General features: G+C 52.0%; 1 protein-coding gene across 5 annotated transcripts in view; it reads left to right on the top strand.

Moving 5' to 3' along the window:
• Window positions 1–1,677: 1,677 nt before the first annotated feature.
• Window positions 1,678–18,514, top strand: part of KIFC3 (kinesin family member C3) — a 34,905-nt gene continuing 18,068 nt past the window's right edge. Inside the window, exons 1-4 of one of the 5 annotated variants that reach the window (XM_012806846.2) lie at window positions 1,678–1,914; window positions 4,365–4,507; window positions 8,750–8,888; window positions 11,930–12,132. In XM_012806846.2, the coding sequence (XP_012662300.2) occupies window positions 1,743–1,914; window positions 4,365–4,507; window positions 8,750–8,888; window positions 11,930–12,132 (657 nt within the window). In that variant the 5' untranslated portion in view covers window positions 1,678–1,742. Of the gene's footprint in view, window positions 1,915–2,196; window positions 2,242–4,364; window positions 4,508–8,749; window positions 8,889–11,276; window positions 11,329–11,929; window positions 12,133–13,286; window positions 13,355–18,514 lie in introns of those variants that run through there. The other 4 variants (XM_012806849.2, XM_012806847.2, XM_012806848.2 and 1 more) reach the window with 4 other exon arrangements.

The raw sequence follows: 18,514 nt of genomic DNA, 5'->3' as shown, positions 1-18,514 counted from the left end.
ATCCTGGCCAAACTTCCCCGAATAGAAGGAAGCGGCTGCTTCCTCCAGCTCCTGCTCCACTCCTTGCACCTCCCAGGCTTTCTGCCCTTCTCCTTCTGAGAGCCCCCAGGGCTTTCTGTCTGTCTCGGCCTCTTCCAGTTGTCCTTATCTCTGTGGCATGGCTCCTGGGAGCTGAGGATGCTCTCCCTCCTACCCCACTCTCTGGTCACTTTTGAGGACTGTGTGTATGCCTAGTACTCCTGCCACCTCTGACCTTCCTTCTCCAGCTTCCTACCCCCCATAGTGATCTCTGTCCTCATCTGGCTGTCTCTCCTTTTGGCTGTCTTAGCTTTTGGTGATTGCCTCCCCACCTACATGGCATCAATGGCCCTGTTCTGAGTTTGTGTCCGGCCTTAATGCCTCTTCTGGGCTGCATGCCAAGCTTTTGTGTGCGTTTGTTTTGGGACATTCAGCTCAGCAAGCCATCCCAGAAGACCAGGCATAGGTACACCTCCAGCCTGGCTGCTATAGGGCTCCCAGATGAATGTGCCCTGCCATCAGGGAGCCATAGTGAGCCTCGAGGTGGACACCATTCACTTAGCTATCTGTACTGCCTCGCAGAAAGTGGTCATTGATGTGTAGAATGGGGATAATCCTCTGCAGCTCAGGTAGCTCCACTAGGGGGTCACTTGGGTGCCCCCAACTCAATCAAAACCAGAAGCAAACCTCATGTTACTTCTCCAAGCTGAATTCGCTTCTGTAAATGGCATCACTGTCTGAGCGTGGGACAGTAGCTTGATGACTTTAAATGCTCCTTAAGGCAACTTTGCACAGAGTAGGTCCTCAGTGAAGACTTGGGCCGTGGGTGTTCAAACTCTGTTCATTTGTTCAGTTCATGAGGGACGTGTGGGGCTTTCTATCTCCAACTAGTGCCCACCCCTATATCTCTAGGCCACCTGGTACCTGGCACATACCTCCTACCTCCTGACTCCTGATCAGATTGTGGGGGGTGTTCTGAAGTCTTTGTCTCCCTTCTGCAGGGGAGCTTTGAGGCCACATCTTTCCTGGTCAAAGAGAACCCCTAGCAGGTGCCTGGAAGACAGTAGATATTTATGTGTAATTATTAAATGAAGGTTGAATGCAGCTTTTATCTCAACACCTAGTGCTGTGCCTGCCACTTTCCAGGCACAGAGTGAGGGCCAGGCGAGCACAGGAATGAGCTGACTTTAAGATGACTGGCTGTGTCTCTCCTTCTCTGAAACCTTCTCATTCAGAGCATTAGCTATTTGGCGGGCAGGACTGAGGTAGAGGAGCCTGGAGCCTGAGGGTTAAACCTGTGGTTAAGTGCAATTAGAAAAATAAGATGTCTCAAAGAAAAAGGATTAGACTTACCGAGGTGCTGCCGACTTGTGGCATTTCCTCCACGTAGGACTGTGACCTGGAAAGTCTTCATGCTGCCAGGCTCAGGGAGGAAGGGCTCAGGTGCAGGGTCTCCACATGGCACTGGGACATACCTGCCAGGCTCCTTGCCGACTTCTAGGCCTCCCCGTTTGGTAACAAACACCATCAAATGGGGGCAGACCGAGTCTCATCCTGTGACCCTGAGGCTCCTTGGGGACCACGCAGCTGGGGCTGCCCCCCTGGGTAGTGGTGCCCTTCTAGATAGCAGGTCTGCCCCGAGGTGCCAGTCATGTCAAGTTGGTCTCCCCTTGTTCTTTCTGCAGGCTGCCCGGCGCCCAGAGGACACTGCTAAGCCCCGGGCCATGGTCCCCTCTCGCAGGACGTGGAACCTGGGAGCCACGCCCTCGCTGCGGGGCCTGTGGAGAGTGGGCCGGACCCGGGAGCCCGCGCCAGGGATGGCTCGCCCCGCCCCAGCCCCAGCCAGCCCGGCCGCCCGCCCTTTCCCACACACCGGCCCGGGGAGATTGAGAACTGGTGAGTCCGCATTTTTAAAATGCCTCTTTATTTCCCTTCCTTCCTCCAGATACCAGAGATGAGACTGAGGTTTCTCACCAGTTCCTAAACCCGGTCAGAGCTGTCAGGTAATTACAGGGTAACCGGCAGCCCCAGAGCCCGGGCGGGCGTGGAGTCGGGCGTCAGTCCCGCCGAGTGCTCCTTCCCCGCGCCCCTGTCTGGACGGAAGCATCTGGGAAGCGGTTTAAACTTTAACACAGGACAGAGAGCAGGGGACAACTTGGTGCTCCCTGTGGGCTGCCGGGAGCTTGTGGGCTCGCCTGTCTCTGCCTGAGGCTGGTAAACAAGGTAGGTGAAGAGGCTGCCTGGCGCCCCTACCGCCACTGACACTTGATCCCGCCTGGGCTGGTCCCTGGACTCGTGAGGAGCCAGTGGAGAATGTTTGGAGCGCTGCCGGACTTAGGTGCCATGTGCTCTGTCTTAGGTGCTTCTATAGAGCTCCTGACAGAAGGTGGGCTGCGAGGGGGTCCCAGAGTCTGGGCCCCCACTGTCCCTGAGACTGCTGTCAGCACCACCTTGCCTTTCTGGGTCATGTCCCCTGGTGCCATGAACTTGAGAAGTGAGAAGCTGCTCTGATTCCTGATGGGGCTGGACTGTTGAGTCTAAGGAGCTGCCATGCCCCTTTCTTTCTCGGGCTTGGCATGCACAGGTTGCCCTAGTAATGTTGGGGGACAGGGCTTTCCGTGCAGTGTGTCTTGTTGCTCCTGACCTATGGGCCCAGGGGCAGCCTGTCAGAGCTAGCAGAGTCCCTCTGGGCCATTAGGTCCAAGCCTCCTGATACACAGAAGTGGAAACTGAGACCCAGAGAGGATACATGGCAAACTCCTGGGCGTTTCCTCTCTCCCACTACACCTGAGCTGTCAGTGGCAGCCGGAGTGATGCCTTCCAAAGTCTGCTTCAGTGGTTGCCTGGGGCTGGTTGTGCCCTGAACAGCACGGCCAGACTGGGGAGGACCCTGGGGGCCTCTGGGGAGAGCTAGAGCTTTTTGGGTAGGTAGACCCAGCTGTCTGAAAGGGGCAGAGGATGGTCCATAGCCTACAGGGTTGTCCTAAGGGTTACAAATGTAATGTGAGTATTGCTTTTCTGGTAAAACACTATTTTCCTTTGGAAAGCAAGATGAAAACCCACAAGAAAATGTAAAAGAGAAAATAATCACCTAAGCTAATTACTCAAAATTTTATGACCCACTACATAAATGTGGGTCTAATAAATATTTTGAAGATTTCAAAAATCTTTGAAATCTTTTATCCACTTAAGACAAAAGTCACATGAAATCCTGTGTGTGAGACCCAAGTACAGTGCCTGGCCCTGAGTACGGTCTTAGTCAACTCAGCTGCCCCTAGGCCCCGCTGAGCACACTTGTCCCAGCCTCATTATTGCCACCCTGAGAGGGGTAGGCTGGCAGAGGGTCAGTTAGCACTTGGGATTTGAATATCGGCTCCAGGTGACCCTGGGCACACATGGTCAACGCTCCTGGGTTTTCAGTTCTTTGTCCATGTCAGGAAGCACTGCAGGAGAGCTGGGGACTTGCCTTGTGCCTCTGCTCCCTGGGTAGTTGTGAGGAACTGATTGCAATTGTGGTCCTAAAGGCCCATACTATGGGCACATTGTAGGTGCCCGGCACTGGGTGGGCATTTTGTGTGTCTCGTGCCATTTCATCCTCACCACAGGGCTGTAAGGTTGGATGGTTGTCCCCATTTTACTGACAAGTACACTGAGGATCAAGGACTGTAGGGCCTGGAAAGCACTTGACCCAGTGGCTAGCACTCAGGATGTTGTTGTGTCCCAGGCTAGTAGCTCTGCAGTTTACCCTGTGAGCCTCCATCTCCCACTCAGCCCTGCAAGGTGTGGTGGGGGCAGATGAATGGGGCATCCATGCCAGGGTCTGCCCTCTTCCCCACTGGTGAGGGAGGTGGTGTGTAAAGGGGCATGTGGGGATGCACCTTCGGAGACAGCAGAGAGCGGGCCACCCAGCATAGGTTTGGTCTTAATGAAGGCAGGGGAGAAATTGCCACCTAGAGGCAGCCGGAGTAATGAAGCTGCAGCTGTGGTGTACCTCCTCAAAGCTTTGTGCCAGCTGTTTGGCATGGGCTTCCTTCTGCTGCTCTGTTGAGCAAGTGCCAGCCCCAAAAGCCACTGTGAGGAGAGGAGAGCCCCCAGTGGGGTCTTGAGCCCCTTTTGGATGAGGATTTTGGAATGGATTTGGTAAGGAAGGGGTGTAGCCCCTGCCTGATGCCAGGATTCCCTTCCGAGCAGAGGGTAGGCCTATGAGGGTGTGTGAGACCCTCCAGGGACTGCCTGGCCCTGGGCTAGCCAGGAGTGGATGAGAGCTGAGCTGAGCCTCAGCCCTGGCTAGTGAGTGGTCCATGGCTAGTAGTGTGAGTGTCTCACCTATTGCTGTCCTGATGCAGGCCGTGGAAAAGACACCCTGGTCTGTGGTGACGAGGACTCCAGTGCCCGAAGTGGAGTTCGCCCAGCTCTAGCCCAGTGCCGAGCACTTAGTGTGGACTGGACTGGCCCCGGGAGCCCTCGTGGGCTCTACCTGACCGTGCAGGTAAGCACTGGGCCTTGGTTCTCTGAGCTCCAGCACACAGATTCCTGCCAGGTTCCTGGGGGAAGGAAACACTGAGGGAAAGCTGGGGACCCAGCTTGTACCCGTCTGCCAAGCCCGTTGCAGCCATCTACCTGCGAGCCTGTGTGGTTGGAGCAATTTGCTTTATTAAGTTATCTCGGGGGAAAATCTCAGAGGAGGTGACAAAAGCTTTTCATCCACACCCTGGCTGAGGTGTTGAAGTGGGAAGTTGGGGCCTTGGCTGAGATAAGCTGAGCCTAGAGAAGGTATTGCGAGCACAGGCAGGGTTTAGGGGTAGCTGTTTATCCCCTCTCAAGCATATGAGTCTTTGGGGGCGATACTTCTCTTGCCTTGTTAGAAGTGAGAACCCAAAGCTAGGCAGGGCTTCACCAAAACTTGGGATTCTTTTCCCTTACAGGTATCACCAAGTGACCTTAAAAAGACAAACTTACAGACATATGTATATTTGGTTGTAGAAATAATGATAACAAATCACAGCTACTATTTATCCAACACTGACTTTGTGCCAGGCATCATGTATCTCTCATCAGTCCTCATAGTCCTCATAATAGTTTTAAGACATGGTGACTGAGGATAGAGAAGGACTGTAGGGCCCAGAAAGCTTTGTAGATGTGGATCCGGAGGCTCAGAGAGGTTAAGTTACTTGCTTCTGGTCACACAGTGAACCGGGATCTGAACCACTACTTATAATGTGGTATAAAGAATTCACCCTGGATAAGATACAGTACCTAGCAATTCAATGCCTCTTATAGATCGCTGTCTTTGAGATATGCACTATTAAGTGTTTGGTGTTTAGCCTTTTATTTTTCCCATATAACTACTTCATCTACCTCAGTCTTTTAAAGGGCCGCATAATATTCTCCTACAGGGTTTACCATGAATTACTATTTAACCAATCCGCTGTATTGTTTCTGATGGCAGTGAGCTTCCTCAACAAATATCTGTGTATTCCTATAGCTGTTAGTGTTGTCTGTATATTCGGGGCAGCATAGGCTCTGCCCATTTTTATTTTTTATTTTTAAGTCTCACTCTGTTGCCCTTGATAGAGTGCCTTGGTGCTGTAGCTCCCTGCAACCTCAAACTCTTGGGCTTAAGCGATCCTCTTGCCTCAGCCTCCCAAGTAGCTGGGACTATAGACACCTGCCATGATGCCAGGCTAGTTTTTCTGTTTTTAGTAGAGATGGGATCTCACTCTTACTCAGGCTGGTCTTAAACTCCTTAGTTCAGGTAGTCCACCTGCATCGGCCTCCCAGAGTGCTGGGATTACAGGCATGAACCACTGTGCTTGGCCTCTGCCCATTTTTAATGGCCACACTGGTTTAGCAGGTATTTGTGAAGTGCCCACTTTGTACCAGTGTTGTGCTAGGTGAAGGTGAAGAAGACAAAGGGTTGTGAGAGTGTAGCAGAGACACCAGGGCATAACCAAATGGTCATGAATGTATGAACACTGATAAACCCCAGTGGCAGAGGATGAGGTACCGGAGTTATCTGGATGCTTTGCCCTCCCCAAGAAGGCTTGTGCGTGAGAGAGCCCATCATTCCCTCACATTCTCCTGATGTGCACACACTAATCCTGCCCTTTCTGGAAGTTCCATTTGCACAGAGCCTTGAGGGAACATATACAGATGGTGGGCAGGATGGGCTGTAGGGAACACACACGCCCTCCCAACGTGCATGTCCTCTCTAGTGCAGACTTAAGTCCTGGCAGGAGTGACACGCCCCTCCCCCCAGCCCCAATCTGAATAAGGGCCCTGTGATTGATGTTGCTCTGGGGACAGTCTTGTGCTTCAAGGTGTTTTTCAGCTCTTTTCCTATGGTTGGTTCCTTCCAACCACAGGAAAACTGAACCAAATGGTCTGTCGTTATCAGACAGGTCTGTGAGAATAGCAGGTCTGGTGAGAGAACAGTTAAAGAAACCAGAGGACTGGTGTTTGCTCTGATTTGAGCCACTGGTAGTTAAATTGGGAGGTGGCAGTCAGAAACCCTCAAGTTGGGTGGTGGCTCTGTTCTTGAGTTTTGATTATGGGGTGTTGGGTTGTGGTTACAGCCAAGTCCTAGGGTCAGCAGATCTGCTGAGGATCTCTGAGAAGCTGGGGCCAGCAAGCAGCTTCCATGGTCACATCCTGCCAGGCCTCCTAAAACCTCTGTCATGTTTATAGGTGCTTTTGGAGCTAAGGTGGGTCCCAAGCACAGTGAGATGATCCAGTAGGCTTGGTGACTCCTCTAGCCCCTATCCTTGTCCAGTGATTCAAACCTGAGACGCTCCCCATTGAAGCCCTCCAGAAATTCCCAACCCCCCGGGGGCCCGTCTGCCCTTCCTGTGGCTTGGCCAGCGGGCTAGAAATAGCATAACCTTTGCTCTGGTCGGCAAATGGAAACTTCCAGCTGCTGCCCTTGCCACTGCCACTGACAAGCCTGCTCGTGATGGTGTGGCAGTTGGTTGAAGGGAGGGGACAAAACAAAGTTGGCGGGAATTTTCCTCCGTCCAAGGGGTGAACTCCCCACCTCCCTTTTTCAGTGGCACGTGGGGTTGGGAGGGAGGGTGTGGCTGGCAGACTAACCAGCCTGCTGATGTCAACTTTCTCATCTTTTCAGTTCTCTTTATTGGGTTTTTGATTATCAAAGTGGAAAAAAAGTGAAGCTTACTGGACGAATGTAATGAGCATGGCTACCTTCTGTGGAGTTCTTCTCTTTGCCAGACACTTTCCGAGTAGTTTGCTGAAGTTATCTCAGTTACTCTTCACACAGGCTCCATGAGTCGGGTACTGTTATTGTAGTTTCCATTTTAAGAAGCAGGGAAATGCAGCTTCAGGGAAGGAGAGTTGTTGCCCACAGTCACACAGCTTATGTGAGGTCTTTGCACCTCCAGAACATTTTTAAAAGCTAACGTTTGTCTTTGTGCTTTGAATTTAGAGGGCATAAAGACAGACAAAACTTGTCTGCAATCTCTTCCCAGATAACCTCTGTTGACATTAATAAAACAAAACACTGTTGACGTTCATAAGGTTAAAAATTCAAATGCCAGGCTCAGCGTCTGTAGTACAGTGGTTACAGCGCCAGCCACATACATGGAGGGTGGCGGGTTCGAGCCTGGCCTGGGCCAGCTAAAACAACAATGACAACTGCAACAAATAGCCGGGCGTCGTGGCGGGTACGTGTAGTCCCAGCTACTTGGGAGGCTGAGGCAAGAGAATTGCTTAAGCCCAAGAGTTTGAGGTTGCTGTGAGCTGTGATGCTACAGCACTCTACCAAGGGTGACATAGTGAGACTCTGTCTCAAAAAAAAAACCCAAAAAACAAATACCGAAATGGTTCAAAATGAACTGTTAGGCCACCTCCTTTCTCTTGTTCCCACATTCTCTCTGTTGTGAAATTTCTTTTTATTCACAAAAAAAGAATGATGCTTGTTTCTTCCCTTAGCTACTCCACCATCACCCCAGCCTCCCAGAGAGAACACTGTCTCTGTATATGTCCACACTTTTTTCTCCATACCTGTTTTTATTATTGCACTTTGTGTGTGGTTGGGCCACTTGCCTTGGACGTCTGTCTGTGTGAACTGCAGGTGACTGACTCCCTGTGCTTATGCACTGCACTGGTCTGCTCTGCCTCAGCCTCCCTGTGTAGGTTCCTCCTTGACCAGGAGATGGGGTCCCCTGGTCGCTGGATAGCCTCCTGGGCCAGGGGAGTGAAGGAGGCAGGGCCTTGCTTGGGTGGACCTGTGTGCAGCCTCTATGACAATCCTGGGGGTGCCACATGAGGTGGGGAGCTACGTGCCCAGGGGCGTAGCTAACATTTGATGGATTGCCCTGAGGTTGATGTGTGTGTGAGGAGTCGGACAGTTGCCTGTGAGTGGTGCGGCTTGTGGGTCTAAAGCAAGCAGGGTGTTTTGCTGGTAACTCCTGCCTCTAGAGCTCCCAGAGATGGCTTAGGCTTCACCTAAGGACTTAAGTCCATCTTTGCTGGTGCAGAGGTCTGGCTGCTGAGGGAGGGCAGGAGAAGCGGCCACTGCCATCTTGCTGTGGGATCTGGGCACGCTCTTTTCCAGACCCAGGTAGGCCTCATCATCCCCACCCACACTGTGAAGGACTGGACCTGCTGGGCCCTGGGGTCCTCCCTGTCTTCAGGAGCACACCATCCTCAGGCTTGAGGGATGCCCTCCCCAGTGCAGTCCCCTTCACTCAGGCTTCTGGTTGTGTCTTGGCAGCAGGCCCTGCAGGACAAGGGGTGCAAGAGCAAGAGTCAGGGGACGAAGGAAGAGAAGCTCCTGAAGAGGCAGGCGCCGGTCCCCAGGCGGGACCGGGAGGCCCAGGAAGCTGGTGGCACCATGAATGTAGAGAAAACAGGTAAAGAAGGTCTGCCTGCTGACCCAGAACACCCTGGTGAGGGTAGCGCAGGAGGGAGGCTCTTGGTAGAGTCTGAGCTGTCCCCAAACTCTGCCCCACTCAGCTGGAGGGAGTCCAGCCAGACTCTGGCTGCCCGAGATGGCACTCAGAGACCTCAGCCTACTGCTTCCGGATCCAAGGACAGTGATGTGTATATAACCTTCTTCTCCTGTGCCATCCTCCTTCCAAAGCCACCAAGGCCCCACCCAGCGATAAGAGGCCTTGGCCAGTGCAGGCTGGCATTGAATTTCCCCACTTTTTGTTTTTCCCAGTGCCTGTCAAAAGCAGGACGAGGGTGGCAGCCTCACAGACGCCACTGTCCGCAGAGAGAAGCCTGGTATCCTCCCTCCTGTCCTGAGCTGGTGGGGTCTGGAGGCCTCTAGCACAGGGCTTTGATTCTCCTGCTTAGAGGCTGAGAACAAGGAGCCGGTGGTTCTGCTCTCTTTTGCCAAGCCCTGCCATGGCATCCAGAGGCCAGCAGCTTCTAGAAGGCTCCTGAGGCCCTTGTACATAGTCTTCCGGATCCATGCTGGGGTCCCCAGTGTAACTGGGCATGAGCACCTCAAGGAGCCCCAGGGGAAGGCCAAGAGTGTGTGGAGGAAAAATTTTGTCACCAAAAGGTTAATTTATGTGTCTGAACTTGAGTGGAAAGAGCTGCTTCCTTCTCTGATGTTGTACCAGAGCCATGTTCACCTATCGGCCTGGGATGCTCCTGTCTGACAGCAGGTGTTAGGACCTGGCTAAGGGGTGGGCAGACAGGAAAGGGGGACATTGTCCAGGCAATTAGGTGGGCCTCCAAGGCTCTGAGGGGAGAAAGCCAGTTCCAGTTAAGAGCAAGGCCAGCTGGGGCCTGCAGCCTCTTTTGCATGAGGACCTGCTCTGTCCCTTGCACCCAAGTGCCCTTGGATCTCACCTCTCCCATCTTCCCCAGACTATGACCACCCTTGCCTTCTTTTTTTTTTTTTTAGAGACAGAGTTTTATTTTGTCACCCTCAGTAGAGTGCTGTGGTGTCACAGCTCACAGTAAACTCCAACTCCTGGGCTTAGGCGATTCTCTTGCCTCAGCCTCCCGAGTAGCTGGGACTACAGGCGCCTGCCACAATGCCCGGCTATTTTTTGTAGTAGTTTGGCAGAGGCTGTGTTCGAACCTGCTACCCTTGGTATATGGGGCCGGTGCCCTACTCCCTGAGCCACAGGTGCCGCCCTACCCTTGGCTTCAAGAAGATCTTTTCTTCTCCCACCAGCATTCTGCAGACCCCTGTCAGCTGCCCTATACCTGCACCTGGTGGGGCTAGGGGCAGGGTGAGCCCCATTGGGGGTGGCCTCCCGTGACACAGGCAGTAGCCTGGACAAGACAGGCTCTGATGTCCCAGTTCATCCCTGTGGCTGGTTGTGTAACAGTCACCCACACCTGTGCATCCCCACCATTCAGGGTTCCTCTTGGGCAGGGCCTGTTGTCCACATTTCTCGTGGGAACACCCTGCGGCCCCCTCCCACATGTATCTCAAGTGGCAGGACCAGCTCTCGAGCCAGAGGCCAGTGCATTCTCTGCCGCACCACAGCAGTATGCAGAGGGCTGAGGGCCACGCTGGTCACATGCCGCTCACAGCAGCCCCGTGTGCAGGCCTAGAAGCATCCGTCTGACCTCGCTCTCTCTAGAACAGATCACAGGAGCTTGGCCAGCTCTGTGTGACGTGTATGCTGTGTCACATGCAGGCCACACAGCCAGGGTCACCATCCAGCTTGGGACTGCCCTGCTGCAGCTCTTCAGAGGGTCTCCTGCCCTCTTAGCATTGAGCCTAGCCATGTCCACTTAACCCTCCTCCTCCCACCCAGCCTGCAGGTCCCCCACACCCCTGGCCAGCCTGGGCCATTGGTATCCCTGCAAAGCAGTGGACACACTCTCAGTCAAGCCTGCTGGGGGTAACTTCACATGCAGGTGGCTTTGTTTGCAGGCTGTCTGCCCCCACAGCCTGCAGGGGCCGGGAATCCCAGGGACCTAGTGAGAGAAAACCCAGTGCCCTGGGGCTCTGAGGTGGGGGAGGAGGGGACTCTCAGGCCAGCAGATACAACACCCCTCTTCATTCTTTGCTCTCGGACACTTTGCCAGGCCTCCATGTCAGCAGCCTGAGGGAGGAGTCAACCCCACCTGCCCTTCCCCCTCCTCTGTCTTCTCTCTCTGTTGAACTCTGTGCCAGCCTCGAGCCTGCAGAGACCTGGCCACTCGGTGCCTGAGAAACAAGCTGTGATGAGTAACCCAGACCCCATTGGCAGGTCACAGACCTTGATTCTTTGAAGTCTTTGCCTTCATCCGTCTGTCTGTCTTTCTCTTGCTCCTGGTGACAGGACAGTGGAAGGCCATGGGAGGAGGAGGACTCAAGCTGAGTTCCTGCCCGGCTCGGTATTTATCACGGTCCTGTGCCTGTGTGGTCCCTATGCCTGGTCCTCAGCATCCTTGCGAATAAGCACAGAGTTGGCCTGGCTGCGTTCCTGCCCCTGTGCTGGTCCATCTCTGTGTCCTCGTCCATCTCTCCCTCACACATGCACATACTTCCCCTGGCTCCCCTCTCCATGTGCAGGCTGGGGAGCCCCTCTCCTTTCTTACACACTCTTGAGAGGCTTTGAGGCTTAAAGAAACCTTGTTCTTACAAGAACAGTGATTTCTGGGGTGAAATCCCTTTGTCTTTCTCTCTTGTGATTCCTTGCAGGATGGCCCTGGTGAAGGGCTAGCCCATGAGACCTAGAGCACATGCTTTTCTTAAGTTCTGATCCAGGCCATTCCATCCCCTAGAAGCTGCCTGCCCAAGTGGCTTCTTCTGAGATAGGCCCCAAAGGCCCCGGCTAGCCCATGCTGCCGCTCCAGGCCACAACCACTGCCCTGTGCCCTTCGCTTGTGCCGTCCCCCTACCCGATGGCCTGCCCCACCATGTCAGAGCCCCTGTGGTCCACCAGCCAGCGTGGGATCTATCTGCCCTGCTCATCAGCCGCTGCTTTGCTCGTAGGTGGGAGGCTCTTTGGCAGCGGGAGGTGCTCGAGCCTGTCGGGGCCGCCAGGTGCGGCCCCCATGGTGCATAGGATGGTCGAAGCCATTTCCCAGCTTCAGGAGGAGAAAGCCCAGCTTCAGGAAGAGCTGGCAATCCTACAGGAGCGGCTGGCCCTCCACGACAGTGACCAGCAAGCCACATCCACCCAGCTGCAGAACCAGGTACCTGGGAAGCTAGGATAGGTAGAGGTCACTGCCCACTGCAGAGCAGGTCAGAGGACGTTGCCCTGGGCACTGGCTTCTCCAGGCCACTGGCATAGTAAGAGGAGACAGGTAGGATCTCCTCTCCTGGCCTGGGGGGTGCCAAGAATCAGAGGTCTGGGCCCCCTACCCTGGTCATCCTTTTGCTTCATCTTCTTGTGGTTACTGAGACCGGAACCTACCCTGCTAGGGGTGACGTAGACATGAGTGGAATAGGAAGGTGCAAGGAGGCTTCCTGCCCTGAGGCCTGTGCTGAGTCCATCCCATCTTGACAGTGCCCTGGAGTGGGCAGCCTGAATGGGCAGTCATCCCACAGGAGCTGGAAGACATTTCTTATTCTCTGGATTTCTTGTTAAAGGCAGAGACTGGCTTGAGTGGGTATGGGCAAGGGATCCCTCAAACCTCTGGAGGTCAGGGAGAGCCAGGGTTTATGCCCGTGAGTGTCATTTTCTTTGTTGGCTGTCCAGGAGGACGTTTGAGGACACTCCGTCTGTGAGCTGCTTGCCCTGTGGGGCTGAGCACTACCCTCTTCTGTGCACATGGCTGCTTCACTCTCCCCCCTTGTCCAGCTTGGTGTGGACCCCAGGCCCTTTGCTCGCTCCCACTCTCAGCATCTGTCTGTGGCTGTGTTTGAACCTCACTCACTTGCCAGGGTCCCCAACCTGGTCTGCCACATCCTCTCCCTCTTGAAGCTGGTGCTTTGGCCTGGCTGTCATGTCTTTGAGCTCTGAGGCCAGGGATCTCTGTTGATAGCTTTGCCTTCTGGTCAAGTTCTCTGTCCCATGAGGCAGCAAAGACGTTACCTAGACATGTGGACCGCCTGCCTGATGGCACATCCCTGGGTACTGTGGCCAGTTCAGCGGCCCCAGGTTGTCTGTGTGCACTTTGAGGTACAGCATTTCTTCTTGCTTACTCGTGTGTGCTCTCCTCCAGAACACCTGTCCTGTCCCCAGCCCCTTGCTGAGCTGGGCGGGCCTCCTTGCGCGTCCCTTGCACTCTGTGTCTCCCGCCTGTTCCCTTCCCCCTTGATGGGGTGGCTCTGGGCCTGTCTGCCTGGCCGACAGGGAACTCCTCAAGGCCAGCGCTGCAGTCCTCCTGCCTGCTGAGTGCCCACCTGCCTTCCTTGGATGTTAGAAGAGTACACTTCTTCCTGGACATTGAGCTGGGCATTGTGGATACCCAGGTGGAGAGCAGGCCCCATCCCTATGGAGGCTCTGTTGAGGGGAAGACAGATGTTTGTACCACACGGGCATGGAAGGTGGGCTGTGCGGAGGGGCACACACAGGGCCGTGAGTGCTTGTCTGAGGGCCCGTGACCCTGTTGTGTGGGTTAGAGACAGCTCCCCTGAGAGGCAGTGCTGGCGCTGAGGTCTGGCACAGAGCAGAGGGGAGTACACTCTGAGTTGAGGACCAGCGAGTGCAAAGGGACTGTGGCAGCAGGAGGGCGTGGCTAGAGTGCTGTGGGAGGGGCTGTGGAGGGTATCCCCGGCTCCTGTGCAGGACATGTATCTGGCTTAAAGCAAGATGCTAGCAGTACCTCTTCGTTTCCCCACCTTCCCTGGCTTAAGCTGTTCAGACACTTCAGTTTTCTTTCTTTTTTTTTTTTTCCTTTGGGACAGAGCCTCACTTTATCGCCCTCAGTAGACTGCTATAGCAACACAGCTCACAGCAACCTCCAATTCCTGGGCTTAGGCAATTCTCTTGCCTCAGCCTTCTGAATAGCTGGGACTACAGGCACCCACCACAATGCCTGGCTATTTTTTGTTGCAGTTTGGCCAGGGCTGGCTTCGAACCCGCCACCCTCGGTATTTGGGGCTGACACTCTACGCACTGAGCCACAGGCACCACTTAGACACTTCATTTTTCAAACATATTGTTTTGAAAAAAGAGCTTTAGTGGGTGGCACCTGTGGCTCAGTGGGTAGGGTGCCGGCCCCATATACCAAGGGTGGCAGTTTCAAACCCGGCCCCGGCTAGCTAAAACAGCAATGACAACTGCAGCAACAACAACAAAAACAAAAGCTGGGTGTTGTGGTGGGTACCTATAGTCCCAGCTGCTCAGGAGGCTGAGGCAAGAGAATCACTTAAGCCCAAGAGTTGGAGGTTGCTGTGAGCTGTGGCACCACGGCACTCTACTAAGGACAACAAAGTGAGATACCATTCACATACCATAAAATTCATTCCCTTAAGGGAGACAGTTCAGTGGTTGTAAATGTATCAAGAAAGTGATGATGTCAGAATGTTTTCATCGCCCTCAAAGACCTGCTGACAGCCCCTCCCCATCCTCCCCTTCCCACGGTTGCTGGCAGCCCTTCATCTGCTCTCCATTTTTATGGATTTGCTTTTTTGGAATATTTCATACAAATGAAATAGTATAGGTCGCCTTTGACTGTAAACAAGGTTTTGAAAATATCTTTTAATTAACAAAATCTACTTATTTTTATTTATTTATTTTCACTAAATCAAACACATAGCTCATGTATACATTAATGCATTTATGATTTCGTATAGAATTAGGAGCATTTACATCACACTGGTTAATATATGCCTCGTCTCATTTATTTAATTATTGTGTTAAAGCATTTATACTCTATACTTAATAGATCTAGCATGTACCCTCGCATTATTTTTATTTTTATATTTGAGACAGAGTCTCACTATGTTGCCCTGGGTAGAGTGCTGTGGTGTCACAGCTCACAGCAACCTCAAACTCTTTGGCTGAAGTGATTCTCTTGCCTCAGTCTTCCAGGTAGCTGGGACTACGGGCGTCCGCCACAACACCTGGCTATTTTTTTTTTTTTTGGTTGTAGTTGTCATTGTTGTTTGGTAGTCCCAGGCTGGATTCGAACCCACCACTCCTGTGTATGTGAATGGTGCCGCTGAGCTTATAAGCACTGAGCCAAAATCTACTTATTTTTAAAGAGGGGAAGTTGAGGGTGAAGCTTTCCAGCCTTTTTGGTGGCTTTGTGTCCGGCTCTCCTGCCCTGTTTAGGATAAACCCCCATCCCTCAATGACTTGGAAATTCAGAAGAGTGTAGTCTTTGCTCTCAATTTGCCCTTGGATTTTTGTGACTGCCAACTCTTTTCTGGAATTTTCTAAGGAGATGCACCTGTTCTCTGTAACTACTCTCTAGGTCTGACCTGTGGTGATGTGGCCAGCCTTGTGGGCCTGTAGCTGGGTTCGAACTCCAACCTTGGTACTGATTAGCTGTGTGACCTTGGGCTGATTGCTGTTCTTTACCTCAGTTTCCTCATCTGTGAAATGGAAATTAAAAGAGCATCCATAAAATGTGGTGCCTTGGGGGGTGTCACCCCCACATGCCCTGGTCTCCTTCCTTCCTGTCAGCTTCACTGTGGTTCAACGCAGACTTTGACTTTCCCGGTATTCTGAACATCTCTTAGGAAAGCTCCCCATGGGGTGTGCTCCCCCTTCTTTTCCCGGTGCCTGGTTTCCAACCATGTCCAGACTCGCCTTCTGTCTGGCTGCCTTCTCATGGTGTTCTTCTGAAAGGCCATGTGGCCTAGTGGTCAAGAGAGAGGGCTCTGCAAGGGTCAGTCAGACACAAGTGGATCCGATCCTGGGTCTACCACTTAGTCGTCAGATGACCTCTAGTAAGTTGTTTAACCAAGGCTTAACCTCTAGAGAGCTTGGTTTTGCTCCCTGTAAAATGGGGATAATAATCACATAATAGAACCCACCTCATAGGACTGGGGAGTTCAAAGTGATGAGCTCATGAAACTCCCTGCCCCACTGGCAAAGCTGACTCAGGAAATGGGCCCCCGTTACTATCTCTGGGACCTGGGCTTATTTGTGGGGGTTGTGGGTGGGTCTTTTCAGGCCACAGGAGGGGGTGCTTGTGCTCACTGAGAACACTCAGGCCAAAGGTCTGCAGGCCCCGGATACCCAGTGGACCTGGCCATAGGGTCTAAGTCTGGTGACCAAAGGAGGCTTGGCCTTTGGGACAACTCTCCCGAGTGGGGGTAGCATCAGTCCCAGGACATGCTCTGCTGGCCTTGAGCTCCCCTGTCTTCTTGTGGGTGACCCTAAAGCCATGGGCCCAAGGTTCCCAGGGTCGTGCAAGCATTTCCTCTTCTCACACTACCCCCTGTACCCACCTACTGCCCCTCAAAATGGAACCTTAAAAAATTGTCCTCAGAGACTACCAGACTAGATCTTGCCCTCAAATATAAATTTTTACTATTAAAAATCTGATGGGCTGGTCATGGTGGTTCAGGCCTGTAATCCTAGCACTCTGGGAGGCCAAGGTGGGTATACTGCCTGAGCTTAGGAGCTGGAGACCAGCCTGAGCAACAGTGAGAACCTGTCTCTATTAAAAATGAAAAACTAGCTGAGCATGGTGGGCTTATGCCTATAACCCTAGCACTTTGAGAGGCTGAGGCAAGGGGACTGCTTGAGCCCAAGAGTTTGAAGTTGCTATGGACTATGATGCCATGGCACTCTACTGAGGACGACAGAATGAGACTCTGTCTGAAAAAAATAAAATAAAATAATACAAGTGATAAAGTACATGTAACAAAATTTACCCTCTTAAACATATATATATTTTTTGTCGTTGTTGTAGTTTTTGGCTGGGGCCAGGTTTGAACCCACCACCTCCAGTATATGGGGCCGGCGCCCTACTCTTTTGAGCCACTGGTGCTGCCTCCTCTTAAACGTTTTTAAGTGTCAACTTCAGTGGCACATTGTTGTGCAGCCATCATCACCCTCCATCTCCAGAAGCTTCCCAAACTGAACTCTGTCCCATCAAATGGTGACCCTCCACTTTCCCCCTTCCCACCACACTGCCGTTCTACTGTGTCTCTGTGAGCCTGACTACTCTAAGGTGCCCCTGTAAGTGGAGTCACGCAGTGTTTGTCCTGTGACTGACTTATTTCACTTAGCATGGTGCCCTCAAGGTTCAGCTATATTGTAGCAGGTGTCAGAATGTCCATTTTTATAGGTACTGTGTTTCCCCAAAGATAAGACCTACCCAAAAAATAAGCCCTAGCAGGATTTCTAGGCATTTGTTAAATATAACCTACCCAGATAATAAGACCTAGTGAGCCTAATAACAGCCTAAGAATACAGGGAAGGGGGAGGGAGAGAGGAAGGGGGAATGGGTGGAAGGAGGAGGATTGGAGGGATCCTTCTGTGGTTTGTCTTACAAGGGTACAAGTGAACCTTTCTAAGAGTAGAATATGAATGTTTTGGCACAATAACTAGGTAAATGACATGAAGGCTATGTTAACCAGTTTGATGAAATGTTTCAAATTGTATGTGAGAACACCACACTGTACCCCAGAAATGCATTAATGTGCATAGTTACCATTCAATTAAAAAAAAAAAAAGACCTAGTGATGGGCATGGCTATGCAGCATATCTGCATAGCTACGCCCGGAGCTGTAAGGAAGACTGGAATAGCTTTTATCTGCCACAGCTCCTTTCTCGGAGCCGTTAGCACTTGCGCACCCTGTGTGTGGTAACCACAGTCGCAGGCATCCTATTACACACGTGCAGAACGGCTAGGGGAAAGGAGTTCACACATCACTAGCGCCAGCCCCACCAACAAGGTCGGCTCCCCCTGTAGGTTCCAGAAGAAGATGACTTAACTGTATTCGAATAAATGTAGATTGTTGTATTATACTTAATAAAATAAGCCCTAGTGTGTCTTTTTGAGAAGAAAGAAATATAAGACGGTGTCTTGTTTTCAGGGAAATACAGTAGTTAATGGCCTTTGTAAGGCTGAATAAGATTCCATATACTACATTTTGTTTATCCATTCATCTGCTGATGAACACTTGGGTTGCTTATACCTCTTGCTGTTGTGCATAATGCTGCTAGGAATGTGAGTGTACAAATACCTCTTTGAATCCCTGCTTTTCAGTTCTTTTGGGTATATACCCAGAAGTGGCATTGCTGGGTAATTCTACTTGTGGGTACATACTATATACCCAGAATATAATTATAATCATATGATACCAGTAGTTCTTTTACTTTAGAGGGGTATTTAATCACAATGAACAAGCATGGCTTATATGGTAATTCTATTTTTAATGTATTTTATTAATTTTTTTACTTTTTAGATAAAGGGTCTTGCTCTGTTGCCCAGGCTGGAGTGCAATGGCAGGGTCATAGCTCATGGTAACCTAGAACTTCTGGGCTCAAGTGATCCTCCAGCCTTCTGAGTAGCTGGGACTACCAGGACATAGCACCATGCCAGGCTAATTTTTAAATTTTGTCATTTTTGTAGAGATGGGGGGGTCTTGGTATATTGCCCAGGCTGGTCTTGAACCACTGGCCTCAAGAAACCTCCCGCCTTACCTTCTTTTTTTTTTTTTTTTTTT

This window comes from Otolemur garnettii, unplaced genomic scaffold, assembly GCF_000181295.1.
Source record: "Otolemur garnettii isolate 467f Iridium unplaced genomic scaffold, OtoGar3 scaffold00058, whole genome shotgun sequence".
Taxonomy (NCBI): domain Eukaryota; kingdom Metazoa; phylum Chordata; class Mammalia; order Primates; family Galagidae; genus Otolemur; species Otolemur garnettii.
This window is presented reverse-complemented; position numbering and strand designations above follow the sequence as displayed.